Below are 17,712 nucleotides of genomic sequence, written 5' to 3'. Positions count from 1 at the left end.
AATAAAATACTAAAGGGAATGTTTAAAATATTAGTTTAAATATAGAGTTTAATGGATTAATGTGTTGACTGTTATGGATTTATTATTGTAGTATTGGTTTCTGAAATAGTAGAATGTACTAAGCATAATCTGATTGGGATTTAGGTGTTATTTTAAATTTTAATTTAGGGGAATGATAGAAAGGCATCATACTCTGATTAGTGATTCCAGGGGAAACTATTCTTTTTTATATTGGAAATGAGACAGATGTAAATGGAGAAATGGACAAAAGATATAAAAATATTTTTCTTTAAAGCAAGATTAAATATATAAAACAGAATTAAAATGAGGCAAAAGTGGAGAGGAGTTATATAATAGATATAGAATGGTAAACAAATAGGTAATGGTATATAGAAGAGCATGAATTCAATTGAAGTCCATACAAAAAGAGGTAATCTGGCGCCAAGTTACTTTCTAAAAGAAAGTTTTATGTTTTTATGTTTATGTCTTATGTGTGTGTGTTCAATTAAGAATTAAATAATAAAATCTCGGAGGAAGACTAGATGAGAATAATTATAAACAAGCCAGAGGAAAATATAAATGTGATGATTGAATAGCAGATAAATTAGAAAGGAAATATGATTGAATAATGATTAAAGAGAAACGATGTGGAATTTGGTAAAGGGAATTTACGTGTTTATATGGAAATGGGATAAATTATAAGCATGTGATATAAAGCAATGTGTTACCTGCCTTGTAAAGATTTACAATAGAAAGAGGTTTTATGTTTTTAATGTTTAATGATGTTTTGTTTTGTTTTGTTTGTTTGTTTGTAAAATCAATAAAACTTGTTTAAAAAATAATAATAAAATAAAAAATAGGACAAGGAAGAAGTATTAAATATATTCACCTCCTTGAGTTATTTATATAAATAATAAAAGATGGATTAAATATATTAAATAAAAATGTGCTATATGCCCTACTTTTTCAATTAGTATTTCAGGGTATGGCTTTTGATCCTTTTGAACATGCTTCTAACATTTAGAAGGAAATTAACCTTATTTAACTAATATTTGACACAGAGAAGACTGTCTTCCACTTACCACATTATGGAAGAAAATATACATTACCTTTACATAGCTCTGTAATAACATGCAATGACTATTCACATTCTCAGACCCAGACTCAGGGAATTGTCTTATAGATAGTCAACAAAATTCAATCATTTCAACAATGTATTTATTTCTGAAGTATATCTCAACTACAAAGTTCCAGATAAGCAGTAGATTGCAGCCAAGACTTTAACTCCTTGCTGCGATCTATAGAAAATAGGCTAAAGTAGGCTTGGGCTGTGTTAGATACACTTACATGTTGACAGTCAATTATCAATTTGGAAAAATTATACATATGTAACCAAGGATGCTACACACCTTGATATGTTTCCCAGATAAAAATCCCAGATTGTTCAGGCAGCAATGACATCTGCACCAACCAAATGAAGATGACCATTACATCACAACCAAGAGGGAAGAACTCTTTGTTGCCATAAGTGCCCATTAGGCCACTTGGTTGATACTCCTTATGGGGAAAATGGTGGGATATTCTCTTCGCATGTACAAGCATTGGTCCAACACATTTCCCATATTATGTTGAAACAGCTTTTCACATGATTGGTGACATTCAGAATTCTGGTGGGGAAAACCAACCACTGTCTTTACAATGTTACACCATACAGCTATACAGATGCATGATAAGAGTACGCATGAGGCAGCAAGACTTAGAGAGATAAGAATTTTTCCTGATTCCAAGACAGCAGGAAAGTAACAAAAGCCGCTGTGTGGATAAGTCCACACTCTGCAACGTACTGTATTTTGACTGCTTTGTGCCCACTTAGTTCTTTGAAAGTTGTAAGAACAAATTGATGGATGTCATCTTCTTTTGAATGACTCCCGTGAAGTCTTGCAAATTGCCACACTTAGAATTGACTATTTTAGAGGATAGAGGGGATGACAACATTTTAGAAACACAGTATGGATGCTGTTTTTAAGAGTTTTATTTGGGATAGTTCCTGAATATCCTTCCAGTTTTATTTCCAAAATCAGAAATACGTGTTTGCTATAAATATAATGCAAAACTCAGATTTTTAGGAAAAACTCTGCTTAAAGAAAGAGTAACATGGCCTATCTTAAGCAACCTGTTTTGTGTGACTGGAAAGGACAGAAAGTTACTTAATGCATTAATATTTTTTAACCATTAGAATGAAAAGAAGTGCTTTTGGAACTATGTATGTTGATTTACATATGAGGGATATAGATTTTCTCCTCTGATTCAGGTGAGAAAATAACTTGATCAAGTTGAAATACTCAGCTATAAAGATCAACTATAAGAGCTGATATCCAACAAAACCAGAAGGTTCCCAGCTGGAAAAGGGTGATTTGGTGGTTTTATTTTTTTTCAGGATATCTGTTTTCTAGGTACTTTATGTGTTCATAAAGTAAAAATACATATACTATGTTTTGTTAGTGACAACATAATAGTCTTCTATTCTTTATTGACATAACTTTTACCTATTTCCAGATTGAAGTGGGATTGGGTTATTTTCTGCCATGGTAGTTTTCTTTGTATTTTCTGAAAATTGTTACTAATGAATTTATAAGGGTGAAAATTCAAAAATGCAGGTTGCCTAATAATTTGAAATTATTTTACTTTCCAGCTGACAAAAATATCCCTGCTTCTATTATACTAGGGTACTCATTTACAATAGTTGATAGATCAGTTTTCCAAAGAGGGCAAATATGTATGAATGAGAAGAATCAAAGATATTTAAAGTAAAATACTGCACATTGATTAGCTAAATAGTGAAATTTTATTTTCAGCTTGAAGATCCCAAAATTTTACATGTCTGCTCTCGGTTTTGCTCTCTACTGCAGCAAAATCAGCACTATTAACAACTCTGCAATAAGAATGTTTTGTAAATCTATCCACCAAAGTATATTCAATTATTGGTGCACTATAATATAAATAAAGTATAGCTTTTCTGTCAATTTGATTGCTAACATAAGCTTCATTTCACATTGATAGCAGATAATACTTTCCTAAAAAGTTGTTCAATCCACCACAGTGAAATACAACAGCAGTGAACCACATCAAAAGAACAGCTGGCTCTTTAGTTGAAGTTTACTTTTCATAATGCATTCTTTCCATCCAAAAAAGGAGGAGGAGAGAGAAAAAGAAACTATTCCACTGCAATTTGTTTTGTTCCATTAATTGTTTTCTCTATGTTTTGCCTCTCTTTACTTTTGCTTTTCTGAGGCATACATTATTTTGTAATGTCTACGTTATTTCATTTGGAATGATCTAAATTGTCTAGGAAAACTGCCAGAAGAACAAGAAGTTAAAATTGATACCGGTTACCTGCCAAATTATACAAATTTATCCTACTGGATGAAATCACAGAATTGTATCAGCTGTGAGAGAACACTTTGGGCTGAGCAGAAGTGTGTCTGGTTTTCTCAGCTCTACCCCACAAGAATTAATAAATCTGCTATTCAGCCATGACTTTTTCACCTGTTCAAAATACTACTTAAAGTAGCATAGTATTAAAAGACTGAAGTTGGCATTTTTTCCTAGTTTATAACTATTTTGTTTTGATTTATTTTAAATTTGTTTTTTTTTTTTAAAGAATATTCTCTTGGCCTCATATATTTATGAACTCAAATTCATATCTTTATAACATGTACCTGGAAAACTTACAACTATAACAAGATTTTGACAAAAGACAGCATGTGCATAGTAGACATGATAAAAACAGAATTTTCTTAAAACATGAAAACAAAATGAGTGCACCATTCTCTAGACTTTCACTGAGTGACTATTCCTAATAAGAATAATAAAATTATGAAGTGATAGAACAAGGAGTAATGGTTTTCAAATAAGTTGTGAGAGATTATGATGTGGTAAATTTTGGGGAGCTAAGCATAACAAAGAATAATAAAGGAAATATGAAATACTTCTTGGCTGTGAGTATTTGGAAACCTTCAAAAGGGAATGATCTTTATTAACCTTGATATAGTGCAGTAATTATGTTTCCTGATACTACATTGAGTTATTCCATTTCTTTCAGGTCAAATTATATAGTTACTGATTAGATGACCAAATGATTGGCTAGAAAATCTAAGAACCTTGTAGAATGTGCTTAAAAACTGGAGTTTGGGATGGAGAGTTGTAGCAAAAGGGATAGAAAGGAAGAGGAACAATAAGGAAAGGAAATAAGAGAAGCTAGCTAAATGTGTTTGGGTGAATGTGTGTATAAGCGGGAGAATGAGAATGATTGCATGAAACTCCAGTTCTGATCTGTAACATGTGAAGCTTCTAAATTCTTCTCTGAAGATCACATCAAATTTAAAGTTTAATGAGACACAGCTTCATAGCTTCATATTGGAGTAGAAAGCTATGAATTTGATTGTCTAATCAAGGGTAAGTCCCATTTCTTTCAGAATCTGGTATCTTTAAAATGAAATAGTAGGTATACAGCTTGGGTTGTTCAGTTTTGGGGTAGAATGTGGGTTGTTCAGTTTTTGGGTAGAATGGCCAGTCACTGTGGTATGTAATATATTTGAAGCAGAATAATATTTGTCATTGGAAAATTATTGTTGCCAAAGCTACTTTTTGGAGGAGATGTTTGGGTGCAGTGGCATCTCAATTTTAGGCTTTATGTCAAGGATTGATTTCCAAACCAGTTACATTAAGAATTAAGTTGAACAAGATTCAATACATAATCAGACCAGACAAAATCATATATTGTTGTTAGACAAATGTTCACCTATGAATCTAACTGCTTATAATATATTGGATTGGGTTGATGCTATGATTTAGAGTAAATATTTGGTATATGTGGGTTGTTTTTTCTGGCCCAAATGTTTATATTTTGTAAAAGCCAATATAAACCTAGGTATATTAATGAATACTCATCTTAGCAGCTAGAAGACTTCACCTCAACTGCCCAATGGGCATAGAATTATTTGTAGTATGTTGAAGTTAGGTAATGCTAAACTGTCATAAAACCTGTGTAATTTTTTTTTTCATGGGCTTTGTTCTGACCCAAACCCTTTTCCAATAAAATAAACAATAACCGAAGGAAACAGAAACCTTTTAATGAGTCTTAGGAATGCCCGATTAAAAGGCTGCTGCAAACTAATTAATTTTGATAAGCACAAACCTCATCAAAACTGTGTGAGATTGCCAAGAATCACAGATAAGAAATATTTCACAACACAAGAGTCTTCAAATACCAACTAAGATACTGCAATGTCCACGAGGCTGGAGTTTCAAAACATTTTTGCTTCCTACAGAGAACGTTTGATTCACAGCTGGCTTTTATCTTCTTGAAGGAGGGGCCATTACCTTGCAGCCTTACTCCTGAGTCACCAGTGCTGCTGCAGCTGTTCTTTCCTACAAGCTGCCCTGCGCGCACGTGCACTTGGCACAGGCTCCTCGGGAACCTCCTATCGCTGCTGCCAGCCTCCACAACCTCTGAAGGCAGCAGTCTACTCCCTAATGGTCCTGGCCCCTCATCTGAGTCCTTGCTCTCCTCAGCCATCTGCACCTGGCTGCCGGCTAACCATAACAGGCTAGTCACTGTTATAACACTGCTGTTAAAATGATATTATTGTAGGCCACTCAGTGGAAACCGGTTAGGAATCAAAACTAGATTAACTAATTCTGTTTTATTGTGAATTTATATTAATAGAATCTTGCAAGTCTGAAAATACAGTCCTTTCCATTGCTTCCTTTATAACCCCAAACTAAAGAGGGTCTCTTCTGCGCATCTTACCCTCCCCTTTACCCACTTTCCAGCTTTGCTGTTTCTTACCTGACCATTCCCTTGGCAATGTCTCTTTGCCAGAGTCCCAAAGTCTTTTACATGTACCACTACACTTGTACAATGTGAGATTGTTTTCTGAGCACAAAAGAAGTAAAACAGACTCATTTTTCATTTTAGAAATAGTTCTGTCAGCAGAACTTTTGTATAGTGCCTTGTTTATATCTGAATAAGATTCATTCAGCTCCAGTTCCTTTTCCGCCAGATTTCCTATTTTCAACATCTTTTTCTTCTTTCATTTCAGCCAAACCCTTTGAAAATGGACAATACTTGGACATCTATGGAATTACAAGAGACCAAGCTGGGGAGTATGAATGTAATGCTGAAAATGATGTCTCAGTTCCAGATGTGAAAAAAGTAAAAGTCACAGTAAACTGTAAGTCATGATTATTTTTTTAAATGAATCATTAAGTACATTGTGATTTTAGAAGTAAAAAGCAGTTGTCAATAAATGATTAAATGTAATGTAAATTCTGTATAAAAATTACACTAGATGAGAAGCATAGCAACAGGCTCTGCCCACAACTTGTATGTCTTCTGGAGAAGGTCATTGACCTTTTGTACCAGTGGAAACTCTTGGCAGTTCTTACAATAATGAGCATGCATTATTCCCAGCCATCTCAAATTTCCACAAAACATGGCCATTACATGACAGAAAGCCTAAAATTAATGAAGACTGTGAGAACCTCTCATTCTCCACTGAAAAGGTCTTACCAAAACGATATCTTTGGGGCTAATGCTTATGTGTGTATCTTATGTATGTATACATACATACATACATACATACATACTCACTCTCTCTCTCTCTCTCTCTCTCTCTCTCTCTGTGTGTGTGTGTGTGTGTGTGTGTGTGTAAAGAAATTAAACAAGGAAAAATATGTTAACCTTTGAAATTTAGTTACATAACATCTTATAATACGTTTCCCTAATAACAAATTCAAACTTTCTGGAGATTTTTTTCATTTATAAAAAAGGAAATTATAATAAATAAAACCATACTGTACTTTATTTAGACTGACTTATATTTTCTTCGTTTCATGCTTTTGCAAAATTCTAAAGTCCATGTCTGTGATAGTTTCAGCAACAAAATTGTTTTGAGTTGTTACGTATTAAAATTAGACTTGAGTAAACAAACAAACCCTCAACTCAGTTTTAAATGATAAATGTTGTGACAGTGAGTTTTTGAGGAGATGAAGAAAATTTACAGTTATCTTAGTGGCCATTCCTTCTCACACATGTAATATTTTTCAAGTTATAATTGTGTTTATGTACCCTTACATATGCATATACAAATAGTTCTCTATTATACTTAATATTAATATACCACTAATTTATTATTTCAGGAAAAATGCAGTAGAAAAATTGTAGTTCTTATGATAGGCCAGTGTTTCTCAATCTTGGAAACTATCAGATGTGTGGACTTCGATTCCCAGAGTTCTCCAGCCAGCAGATACTGCCCTAAGAGAAATACATCCCCATATTGCCAAAAGAAATACTGGTACTTAAGAAGACACATTCTGTCTTGAATCAGGAGACTGATAGCACCTTTTCAGACTAATAATTAAATAAGATTAAAGCTACAATGTTAACTACAGAACACTGTAGAACAATGTGGTAGATAGATAATTTAGATTGATGAGGAATGAGGTGGGGAGATGAAATGGTTATGCCAATGCAAATTATATTGCAAATACCATATTAATTTATAATTTAAAAAACCATTGTTTTTGTACAAAACTTCTGAAATCTCCTGGTGTATGTCATTTCTTCAATCTTTACTCAGTTCTGTTGGTAGAGCTTTTTGTTCCAAAACAGCTACTTTGATGTACTTTAGGAATTCTAGGAATTGAAGTCCACACATCTTAAAGTAACCAAAGTTGAGAAACACCTGTCGCAATATTCTTGATCATAGTTGCAAAACTGAGAACAAGTTTTTGTTTTATCATTTTGAGGTAGAAAATGGGGAAGCTGCAGCTTTGGTCCTAAAATAAGGAAGCTTGGTACTTTTTTTAAAAAAAAAATAGAACTCCCTCCCACCCTCTACAACTTTCAAAAATTCTGAAAAATGTGGCTCTATACATATGCTTGAAAAGTACCAGTTTTGCGTCAGTTAATTCATCTGTTGACATGGTAAATCTAGAAGTTGATGTGGGCATCTTCTTGTCATTTGTTTGCCTGTTAGGCAAGCTACTCCAATTTACTTGGCTTTGACACCACCTCCAAGGCATGATCCTATATTAACATATTTGCTAGAGAGAGTTTTTTTTCTTTAGTAGAAGTATGATTTTTTTAAAAAAAAAATACCTGAGGCATTTATGTGTTTTCCCCACCAAAACAAAATAAAGCCTCATCAGTAGGACTCTTTTGACTTTAAAAGGTGGAGTTTCAGGATAGAGCATTGTTCACCTTCACACACTTTTTTTTAATGTGTAAGGATTTCTTCCTCTCAATGGGAAACATTCAGATATGCAATCCCCTTCTATGTATATTCCCAGCACTTGAATAATCTAAAATGTGCTCCTAAAAAAATAGGACAATATTCACTGGTCTCTTAGTTTTTTTGAAACTGACTTTAACATATAGCTTAGTAAGCCTTATCTGCATGTCTTGTGAGCCTGTCATACTACTAGCAATATATTACCAATGAGGTTTTAACCAGCTATTGCCTCTAGCTAGATTAGGAATATCAGAATTCTTCCTGGGTTGCCCAGAGCTGCCTCATTATATCAGTTTCCACTTTCTGTCTGCTTAGGAATAAGTATATATGTGTAAACTGTATATAGCACATATACTTTATGTACTCGGACATAACTTTAACTTTCATTAGAAAAATGAATTCTATTTGAAATCCAACAACATTACTAGTTTGGCATCCCCCTAGATCTTCTATAACAGGGGTGTCAAACTCAATTTCACTGATGGCCACATCAGGGTTGGGTTTAACCTTGGGGGGCCGTGGTGGGTGTGGCCAGCTTGACATTATTTGTGTCAGGGTGCCAGTGGCCTAAGCACTTTGCCAGCAGAAATGGACTCCTGAATTCCGTTTTTTGGTTGGGATCCTGCAATCCTCTGCCACCAAAAATGGAGCTCAGGAGGGTCATATGCGGCCCTTGTGAGCTCTGTTTTCAGCTACGACAGCCTTCTGCAACTGTCTTCCAGAAAAAAAACAGAACTCAGGAGGGCTGCGTATTCTCCTAGCGAGCTCTGCTTTTGGCTGGGACAACCTCTTGCAACCCTCTGCCAGTGAAAATGGAGTTAGGGATGGCTGCGCATGGCCCTCGTGAGCTCGGCTTTCAGCTGGGATGACTCTCTGCCAGCAAAAAGCGTGGCTCTCCCATGGTCCACTTTTGCTGGCAGATGCAACACGATCTGTTTCCAGGGCCGGATCTAAGCACCATGTGAACTGGATCCAGCTCCTGGCCTTGAGTTTGACATCCCTGTTCTATAATGCAATTTTAGAACCTGAATACTTTCGATTGTCACAAGGTATGGATTAATATAAAATATGCCCTACTGTGAACATTCCATCAATATTTTGCTGGCCATTTAGAAGTAGAATAATGGGCTATGCTGTGTATAATACAGTGCTTTTCGTTCTTGCTTGAAACATTCACATATAGTTTACAAGATAAATGGCTTGTGGTAGATAAATTAATCTCAAACTTCCTAAAGCAGTCTAAAATTCCATAATAATTTAATTCTCCAGTGAAGCAAAACAGAACCTTTTTTTAATGCAGTTCATATAAACTTGACTTTCAGATCTGTCCAACCCTTTGCAAGAATAAAGGAAACAAGATAGCATCCTGGTTCAAACTGCACTATATCAATCCTTCCATTTCATCTATGGTTCTTTCTTTTTCTAATATTGGAAATCCCACGTAGAATATCAGAGAAATCTCATAAAAGCATAGCACTTTGTGAGACCAAGCTATGTATTTGAACTACAGTACATTGTTACTTACATATATCACAGGTCATCTGACACTAGAGAATAAAGGTTACTGCCTTTCCTGCCAGATGAAAGGAAGATTTTTGTGTAAACTGTTGTATTATCAAGGGTAAAAAGTCCAACTTGGAGAAAGATCATGATCCCTTGTTTTTTGATGTGAAAATTTTGTATCATTTACCACTCCACTGCCTTTGGATATATTGAACAGGATTCGGGGGAGGGAAGTTTCCCAATATTGCTGTAAATCCGAGGTAGCTGCCCCAAAATCAATGACATTACATCAGATTTATGGTAGCATTGCAAAGTGCAATTTGTCCTAATGGCCTTGGCTCTACAATTATAATTAAAGTAGCTGTAAATGTTGATAGATGGTGGAAGGTGTACGTGCAAGCCTACTTGATTCACTGACGAAATTTCAACAAACTGCAACTCTTGCAAGAGAGACTTTGTGATCTCTATATCATGCAAATCACCATATGCCTGGCAAGAGAGTTAACTCATCAAGATATAACAACCATTGCACTCACCAGATGTGTGTTTAACAAAACAGCTGCAGGCTGGAAGCTGTTTAGAGTCAGAGAAATGATTTATGGGTGTGTCTGCATTTTAATTTTCAATGAATATATATGTTAATGTTCGAAAACAAATTATCATAATGTCCTAATCTACTTTGTTGTTTTCATTGCATCTAATTTTGAAGTCATTTTGCTAACACTTGGAGTGTGTGAGGGAAATAGTATATTTAGCCTCTGCTTAAACTGCCTGTTTTCCAATGCAGTACATATTTTCTATAAATAAGGAAAGAGATTTACTCATGCAGGTTTTGGGAAAAAAAAAGATGGTTTGTACATTTCTTTAAATGTTCTTCCTTGCAAAATAAGGATGTAGAAAGGTTCTTGAATTGTAATTTGAGTGGGGAAGTGGATATTGAGCATTTATGATGAAAAAGAAAAACCTTTAGAATTTTTCTTTTTCATGCCAACAAGAGGTCCACCCAGACTGGATATACTGCCTAATAATTCTTGGTTACTATCAAACAAAGGTGCTGTCAGGTGGCAGTGAGACCTGGAAGCGATGAAAGAAATAGAGTGATAGAGCAAAAAAAAAAAAAAACCCACTCTATGTTGACAGCACCAAATTCAAGCAAGCTCTCACAGAATGTGAGAAAACAGATTTTTCAAACCCTGTGGAGTGAAGCTTGTTTCTGCCACTCAAGCTATTTTCTGTGGAGATGACACCAATAAATGAAGCCCAAATGAAGCTAGAGAGAATAAAAAAATGCAAACTTTTAAACAGAAACAACTTTTCAGCTTTAAACACAAAATTTCATTATCCAAGAAACAACACTACAAAGCTCTGTCTACTTGAGCAAACTATTTGCATTTTTGAAATTCAAGCAATGTTTTTAAATTGCTTTCAACAGTAAATGATTTACTGTATGAACATTAAATATTACAAAAATATTGTGGATCCATTCCATCCATAGGGATTTTCTCCATCCTCATTCCTTTCCCCGTTTTAATTTTTAATGAGCCCAACTGGTAATTCTTAGTTTTGTTTTGTTTTTCATTTTTTTTTAAAAAAAAGAGGGCTATTATGGACAAGCATTGGCAGTAATGATAACTATGTGAAGAAGAGCATCTGCAGTAGCAAAAGCAGCTGAGAAATAATGAGCGTTGTTGATGTCAGTGATGATGGAATACATTATTTTACCTACAGCATGTCATTCCATGATACCTACAGAGAGGAATAGTGGCTCTCTGAGCAAAGCAAAGTGACTGTGCATGCACACACTTATGAAAAAAAAAAAAAAACCCAAGTGTAATATCTGCAGAAGCCGTATGAGCCTGAATAAGAGACGCAGCTGTTTTAATGATTTGAAAAGAGGGGGAAGGGGCTGTGGGTCTAGATCATGGATCTCAAACTCGCAGCATCATGTTGCTGTCACATGAAGTTTTGTGACGTTTTTCCCTTAGCTGAGCTGGGGTGGGTGTGGCCTATGCATGATGCATCCAGCCTGTGGACTGCCATATATATATATATATATATATATATATATATATATATATATATATATATATATATATATATTGGATATTTGTTTTTATGTTGTAAACAACTGCTCAGCTTTCCAAATGTACGCAAGGAAAAATTATCCCCCTTAATGATTTTTCATATGTGAAGATATGTATTTGTTTTGCTTTTGAAGCATTGCAGTAAAACTTCCCTTTGTTCTTTTAGTATATATACAGTACCATGGTTTTGTGTTTTTGTTCTGTTTTGATTGTGCCAATTATGCTTTTCTTAATTAAATATGTCATCCTTAAAAAGATAACTTTATAAACATGATAGGTGTTGGTAGATTATGGTGTGGGGGGTTGATGAGCAGGAATATACATGCATGCATTCTGTACAGAATGTGCAATTAGTATAGAGGGAATGTTTAATTGCTAGTGAAAATACCATTACAGCAGAATTAAAATAAATAATCTGTGTTTTATTTTCTCAGCAAGGTTGTATTTGCATTTTTAATTGTAAGGCAGATGCTGATTTATACTTTATCTGGGTTGGAAACTCTAGGTTAATATAGCAAGATGTGAATATGCCCTCTGAAATATTGGCTGGAATTTACACACACACGCAAGTAGCTTTGCTACTAAGTCATTTGGTTGTCAATAAGTAATTTCAAAAAAGAAGCTATAAGATTGTTAAATTTCTAGAAATTGAAGCTGGAATCCTGGAATGTTTTAAGACAAGACTATCAGTTTCTAATATAGACACAATTGGAATTCACAATTGGAATATGATTCTCACAGAAAGACTCCTCTTCTTACCCAAGTGCATATTTTGGGTGACTGGTGTGAGAGGATTGTCGAACTCTCCTTGGGAACAGGGAAGGACAAATGGTTAAGGAAGAACTTTTAGAAAAGACAACTCAGTCCTGAAAAATAGGATGGCATGATTTTCTACCTTGATTTTCTTTAGTATAAGACAGGACACAGAGAAATGCTTCCAAGCTTTCAAGTTTCTATTATGCTATTCTACAACAATAAACTGATGCCTGGAATCTCTAGCATGGCTGTTTTTTGACCCTGCCTATCTTGAAGGACTGACAACAATTGAAATGTCATTGTTTACTTTAGCCTAAATTTATGAAGTGGGTGGAGAGGCTGTTTATGGCTACACTTAGTTCCATACTGCATAACCTACATACAAATCAAAGATGTGAATATAAAAGATAGCACTTAGAAGGAGCAAGGAAAATTGCCTTAGAATATTCATAGAATATAGAGTTGGAAGGAGTCTTAGAGGTGTTCTAGGTCTACCCCCTGCTGAAGCAGGAGACCCTATACCATTTCAGACAGGTGACTGTTCAGGTTCTTCTTAAAAGCCTCCAGTGATGGAGCACCCACAACTTCAGAAAGCAAGCTGTTCCACTTATTGATCTCACCATCAGGTAATTTCTCCTTAGTTCTAGGTTGCTTGTCTCCTTGATTAGCTTCCATCCATTGTTTTGTCTTTGGGTTTCTTCCTTGCTAGAAAATGTGCAGTTATATTTCTTTGGTCAACTTTAAATGATGAAAAATTTATCCAACAGAAAGCAGAATCAAATCAACATAGGCAACTGTAAAACAGAATCATAAATAAGAACTTCCCAAATGCAATTATTGTACTAGAGCATTGCAGTTTGACAAGAAATGCAGTCAGGAAAGGGGCGTGGATTTTCACGACCAAGGCACTGTATTGATAAATCAGTCTGCAGTCTCTGCCAATTAGGAAGTATTCAGTAAACTCTTCTGTCACATGTAGTTCTATTCTGTCCATATGCAGATCTCCAAAATACATAGATTTTGTATGCAACTTTTCCATAGATATTCACTTTGGGGCATGATTTTTAGAGTTAAGAACTGCATAAAAATGTGCAAGTATCTGGAAGGAGAATGATATGTACAGAAACTAAATTAAATTTGTTCGTTGAAAAACAGATTTGTGGTCATTTTCATCAAAATTAGTATGGCCAATCTCCAAACAACCACGTACTTGAATGTAAAGTGTAATGCCTGATGTAATTCAGAACTCTGGCCTTTAAGAATTCCCCTTCCATTACCATTTCAGCTTTCTTATGTCTTTTTTTTTCTGTGCAAGGGAATACTGTTTTTAAAAAGGCACTGGACTTCCATTCCCTGCATGAGCTATTCTTGAAAGAAGATATTCTAGACTCAGGCAATGTATACTCACTCACTCACTCACTCACTCACTCATTCATTCAATTATTACATTTTATTACATATTTATTACTTTATAAGTAACTCAAGATGGTGAACATACATAATACTCTTTCCTACTCCTCTTTTTCCTCACAACACCTTGTGAGGTAGGTTGTGCTAAGAAAAAAAGAGTAACTGACCCAAAGTAACTCAGCCAGCTTTCACCCCTAAGGTGACACTAGAATTCACAGTCTCCTGGTTTCTTGCTTGGTTCTTTAACTACTACAAACCAAACTGGCTTCTATATTCCATTTTAAGAAAACAAAGTCAAGACATTTAACTATGAGGAAGGAGATACATTGCTCATAGGAAACACCTTCCTTTGATCGGTGTACAATTTTATATACTGTATATGGGTACCTGACAAAATGTTTGACCTTTCTGTTTTTTTCTTTCTTCTTAATATTGAGAATTGACATTTGAAAAGTTGGCAGAACTTATTTTTATTTGCTTTACAATTTTGAAGTTTCCCCCTTCTGGATTGCAGAGAAAATTTAGGGAGAAAAAAAACTGCATTAAAATTCACCCTGTTCTTACTTAGTCATCACCTCGGTGTCAAGGAAAAGTAACAGAATATTTTCATCAGAAAGGAGTGTTCAAGTTGATTTCTTTTTTGGGGTACTTTTGCTTTTTACAGAACAGCTCAACATTAGCATTTCTTAGAAGTCTGTGTTACTGTTGCTATGGCAGTTTGCATAATATTAGTTATAGTGCTCATTTTAGTTGGAATACATTCATACTTGTTACTTGAATTTAATTATGTCACAAAACCTTAAACCTACTGATGAAGAAATTAGTGGACTAAGATGTTTGTTGTGGTTGTGAGTGTTAAGATGGATAATTTTTGCTTTAATCTTTACAAGTGTGTGTTGTTTAAGAACACTGAAGAAATCAATGGTTTTCCTTAGAATAAATTGCACTTCAGCCTTTTAAAACAAGACAGTGGTTAAGCAGAGTCCCAAAATGCTGACTTCTTTTTCATGGCTTTGCTAATAAACGAATAGCATAATAAATAGAATAACAGAGTTGGAAGGGATCTTGGAGGTTCTCTAGTCCAATCCCCTGCTGAAGCAGGAAACCTTACACCATTTCAGACAAGTAGCTGTCCAGTTTCCCTCCACACTAATTATTTAAAGTTTTGTTATTCTTGCAAATTTCCAAAATCAGAGATCAGCCAATGTTTTAGGCTCCATAAACTAATGCAAGACCCAATCATTATTCTTTTACTTCCGCTGAGTGAGACCGACAAATTGTATACTATTTTTGTGGCCCAGTCCCAAAATCTTGGAAAACCTCAAGAAAAAATGCCCCCCCCCCCCAAAAAAAAAACCAAAAACCTCTAAGATTTCCTATACTACTGAAATCACTATTTAGTGGAAACGTATTGTATGTGTGCTATGTAATTTGGGGAAAACACGTATATTTTTACTGACAATACCCATGATAGAGAAGCTCAAATAAAACCAAATTCTTCTCTTCATTATGGCCTGGATTTAGGCAAATTACTCAGGATTTCTACATTGTATGTTTAAACAGAATAGCAAATTTAACCACACTGTTTCTCTGTCTACAAAATTAGCCTACAAAGATGTTAACTGATTAGTACCTGAACAGAAACCTGGCAAATTCACCCAGAAATTGCATGCATATGTTAAACAAAATGGACTAGAGCAGGGGTCACCAACCTTTTGGACCTCAGGGACCACCAAACTCATAATTTTAGATCCCATTGACCACTAACTGGTTCTGTGGGTGTGGCCTAATTTGTGGGTGTGGCTTGGTGGTCATGTGACTTGCTGAATATGGCTTGTATGTAAACATTATAAATATTTATATAAATATTGAATTTTTTATTTTAAAAAAGAGCAACTTTTACCCAAATCAAGCAAAGCAGGATTGAGTTGCTCACAGAATAATTCAGTTATCTATCTATCTGCCATCGGCTATATATGTATGTATGTGTGTGTGTGTGTGTGTGTGTGTGTGCATATTGCTTTCGGCTTTGTGTTTGTGCGAGCAAAGCGTGATCGGAGCTGTCGTCTCCCTATATATACTGGTGGGGAAGTTGGCTGTGTTGTCATTTCTTGATTGGTTGATGGAGTTGATGTTTGCAGATTGGCTGGCTTTTTTGTAAGAACGTGTGTAGCTGAGGTATTGGCTGTGTGTCTATCAGCCTCCTGTGTTGTAATGACCTGGGTAATGGGCTGTGTGATAACCTTCTGAGTTCTATTGTTTTGACATCCTGGGTCTTGTGCTGTAATCTCCTGGGTCGTTGGCTGTGTTGCAACATCCTGAGATTTTGTGGTGTAACATCCTGAGTTCTGTGATCTGATATCCTGAGCGGGTGGCTGTGATGTGACGTTCTGGGTCTTGGTTTGGCTCTGAGTTTGAGGCCTGGTTATGTATTCATAGCATGTGTCCGTTTGCTTGGTTTGAGGGTTGTGTGATGCGGCAACTGGTGTTGCAGCCGTGGTCTGGTTACTGGACAGTGACTGTCCTTCTTCCATGGGATGAGCTTGGGTTTGAGTCCAGTGAGGGAGAACAGTGGTGGTGTCATGTGTTGTTTTGGGTCTGGTGTTGGTTTTCGTGGCTGGATCTCGCCTGTTGATAAGGGCTAGTTTCCAGATGTCTGGTAGGTGAAAGGCATCATCCCATTTATTCATGTTATGGGGGTGTTTCTCTATTTCGATGGCTTCCCTGATTATTCTCTTGTTGAAGTGTTCGGTATTGGAGATTAATTTGGTTCCCTCAAAATTAATTTCATGTCCTGTGGCTTTAAGGTGCTGGAAAAGGGAGGAAGTATTTTCTTCTTTTCTGACTGCGTTCTTGTGTTCTGCAATGAGTGCATTTATTCTCCTGTTGGGTTTGTCCAATGCATGTGGCTGGGCATGCACCAATTGCCCAGCCACATCCATTGGACAAACCAACAGGATAATAAATATGCTGAGGTATTGGCTGTGTGTCTATCAGCCAATACCTCAGCCACACATGTTCTTAAGAAAAAGCCAGCCAATCTGCAAACATCAACGCCATCAACCAATCAAGAAATGACAACACAGCCAACACAGCCCCACCAGTATATATAGGGAGACAGCAGCTCCGATCACACTTTGCTCGCACAAGCACAAAGCCAAAAGCACCAGCCTGAAGATGGTGAGTGGGACCTCTTCGAAACGTTGCCAAGATATTCTCAATCTTACACAGGAAAAGACCCGAACATGTCAAGACCTGCATACCTGTACCCGTGAAAATCTATGATTGCATAGAAAACTTGTTAATGTTAATGTTAATAAATAGTGTGATCTGGTTTAAATAATTTAACATGGTAAGATTGATTTGAGTTACACAAGCATTATGTTTAAGAAAGAAACTAAAATAATAATATTTTAAAAGCCCATATTCTTATTTATTTTTATATCCAGACCTTGGCCAGTAGATAACAAAAATAAGCCATCATCCACTTCCAGAAAATTCATGGGTTGATCTCTTGCATGAGTTAATCAACACAAGGATACAGTTTGATTCCTGCTTGAAGCTACCAAGCAACTAATGGCATAACTCTAGCATTGTCAAAGAAAATGCATGGCTTTATGTTCAAATGGCAAGTTGCACAAGTCAATCAAGATGCCAGCAAA

At 35.6% G+C, this 17,712-nt stretch overlaps 1 protein-coding gene across 2 annotated transcripts in view; it reads left to right on the top strand.

Annotated features, from left to right (window-relative positions):
• The window catches only part of NEGR1 (neuronal growth regulator 1), a 529,658-nt gene that overhangs the window by 390,936 nt on the left and 121,010 nt on the right, over positions 1 to 17,712 (top strand). For both annotated transcript variants that reach the window (XM_026700172.2, XM_026700173.2), the window contains exon 4: positions 6,105 to 6,236. In XM_026700172.2, the coding sequence (XP_026555957.1) occupies positions 6,105 to 6,236 (132 nt within the window). The remainder of the gene's footprint in view (positions 1 to 6,104; positions 6,237 to 17,712) is intronic.

This window comes from Pseudonaja textilis, chromosome 3, assembly GCF_049901715.1.
Source record: "Pseudonaja textilis isolate UNSWEBS1 chromosome 3, rPseTex1.2, whole genome shotgun sequence".
Taxonomy (NCBI): domain Eukaryota; kingdom Metazoa; phylum Chordata; class Lepidosauria; order Squamata; family Elapidae; genus Pseudonaja; species Pseudonaja textilis.
Note: the sequence above shows the minus strand (reverse complement) of the source record. Positions and strands in the feature narration are given on the sequence as shown.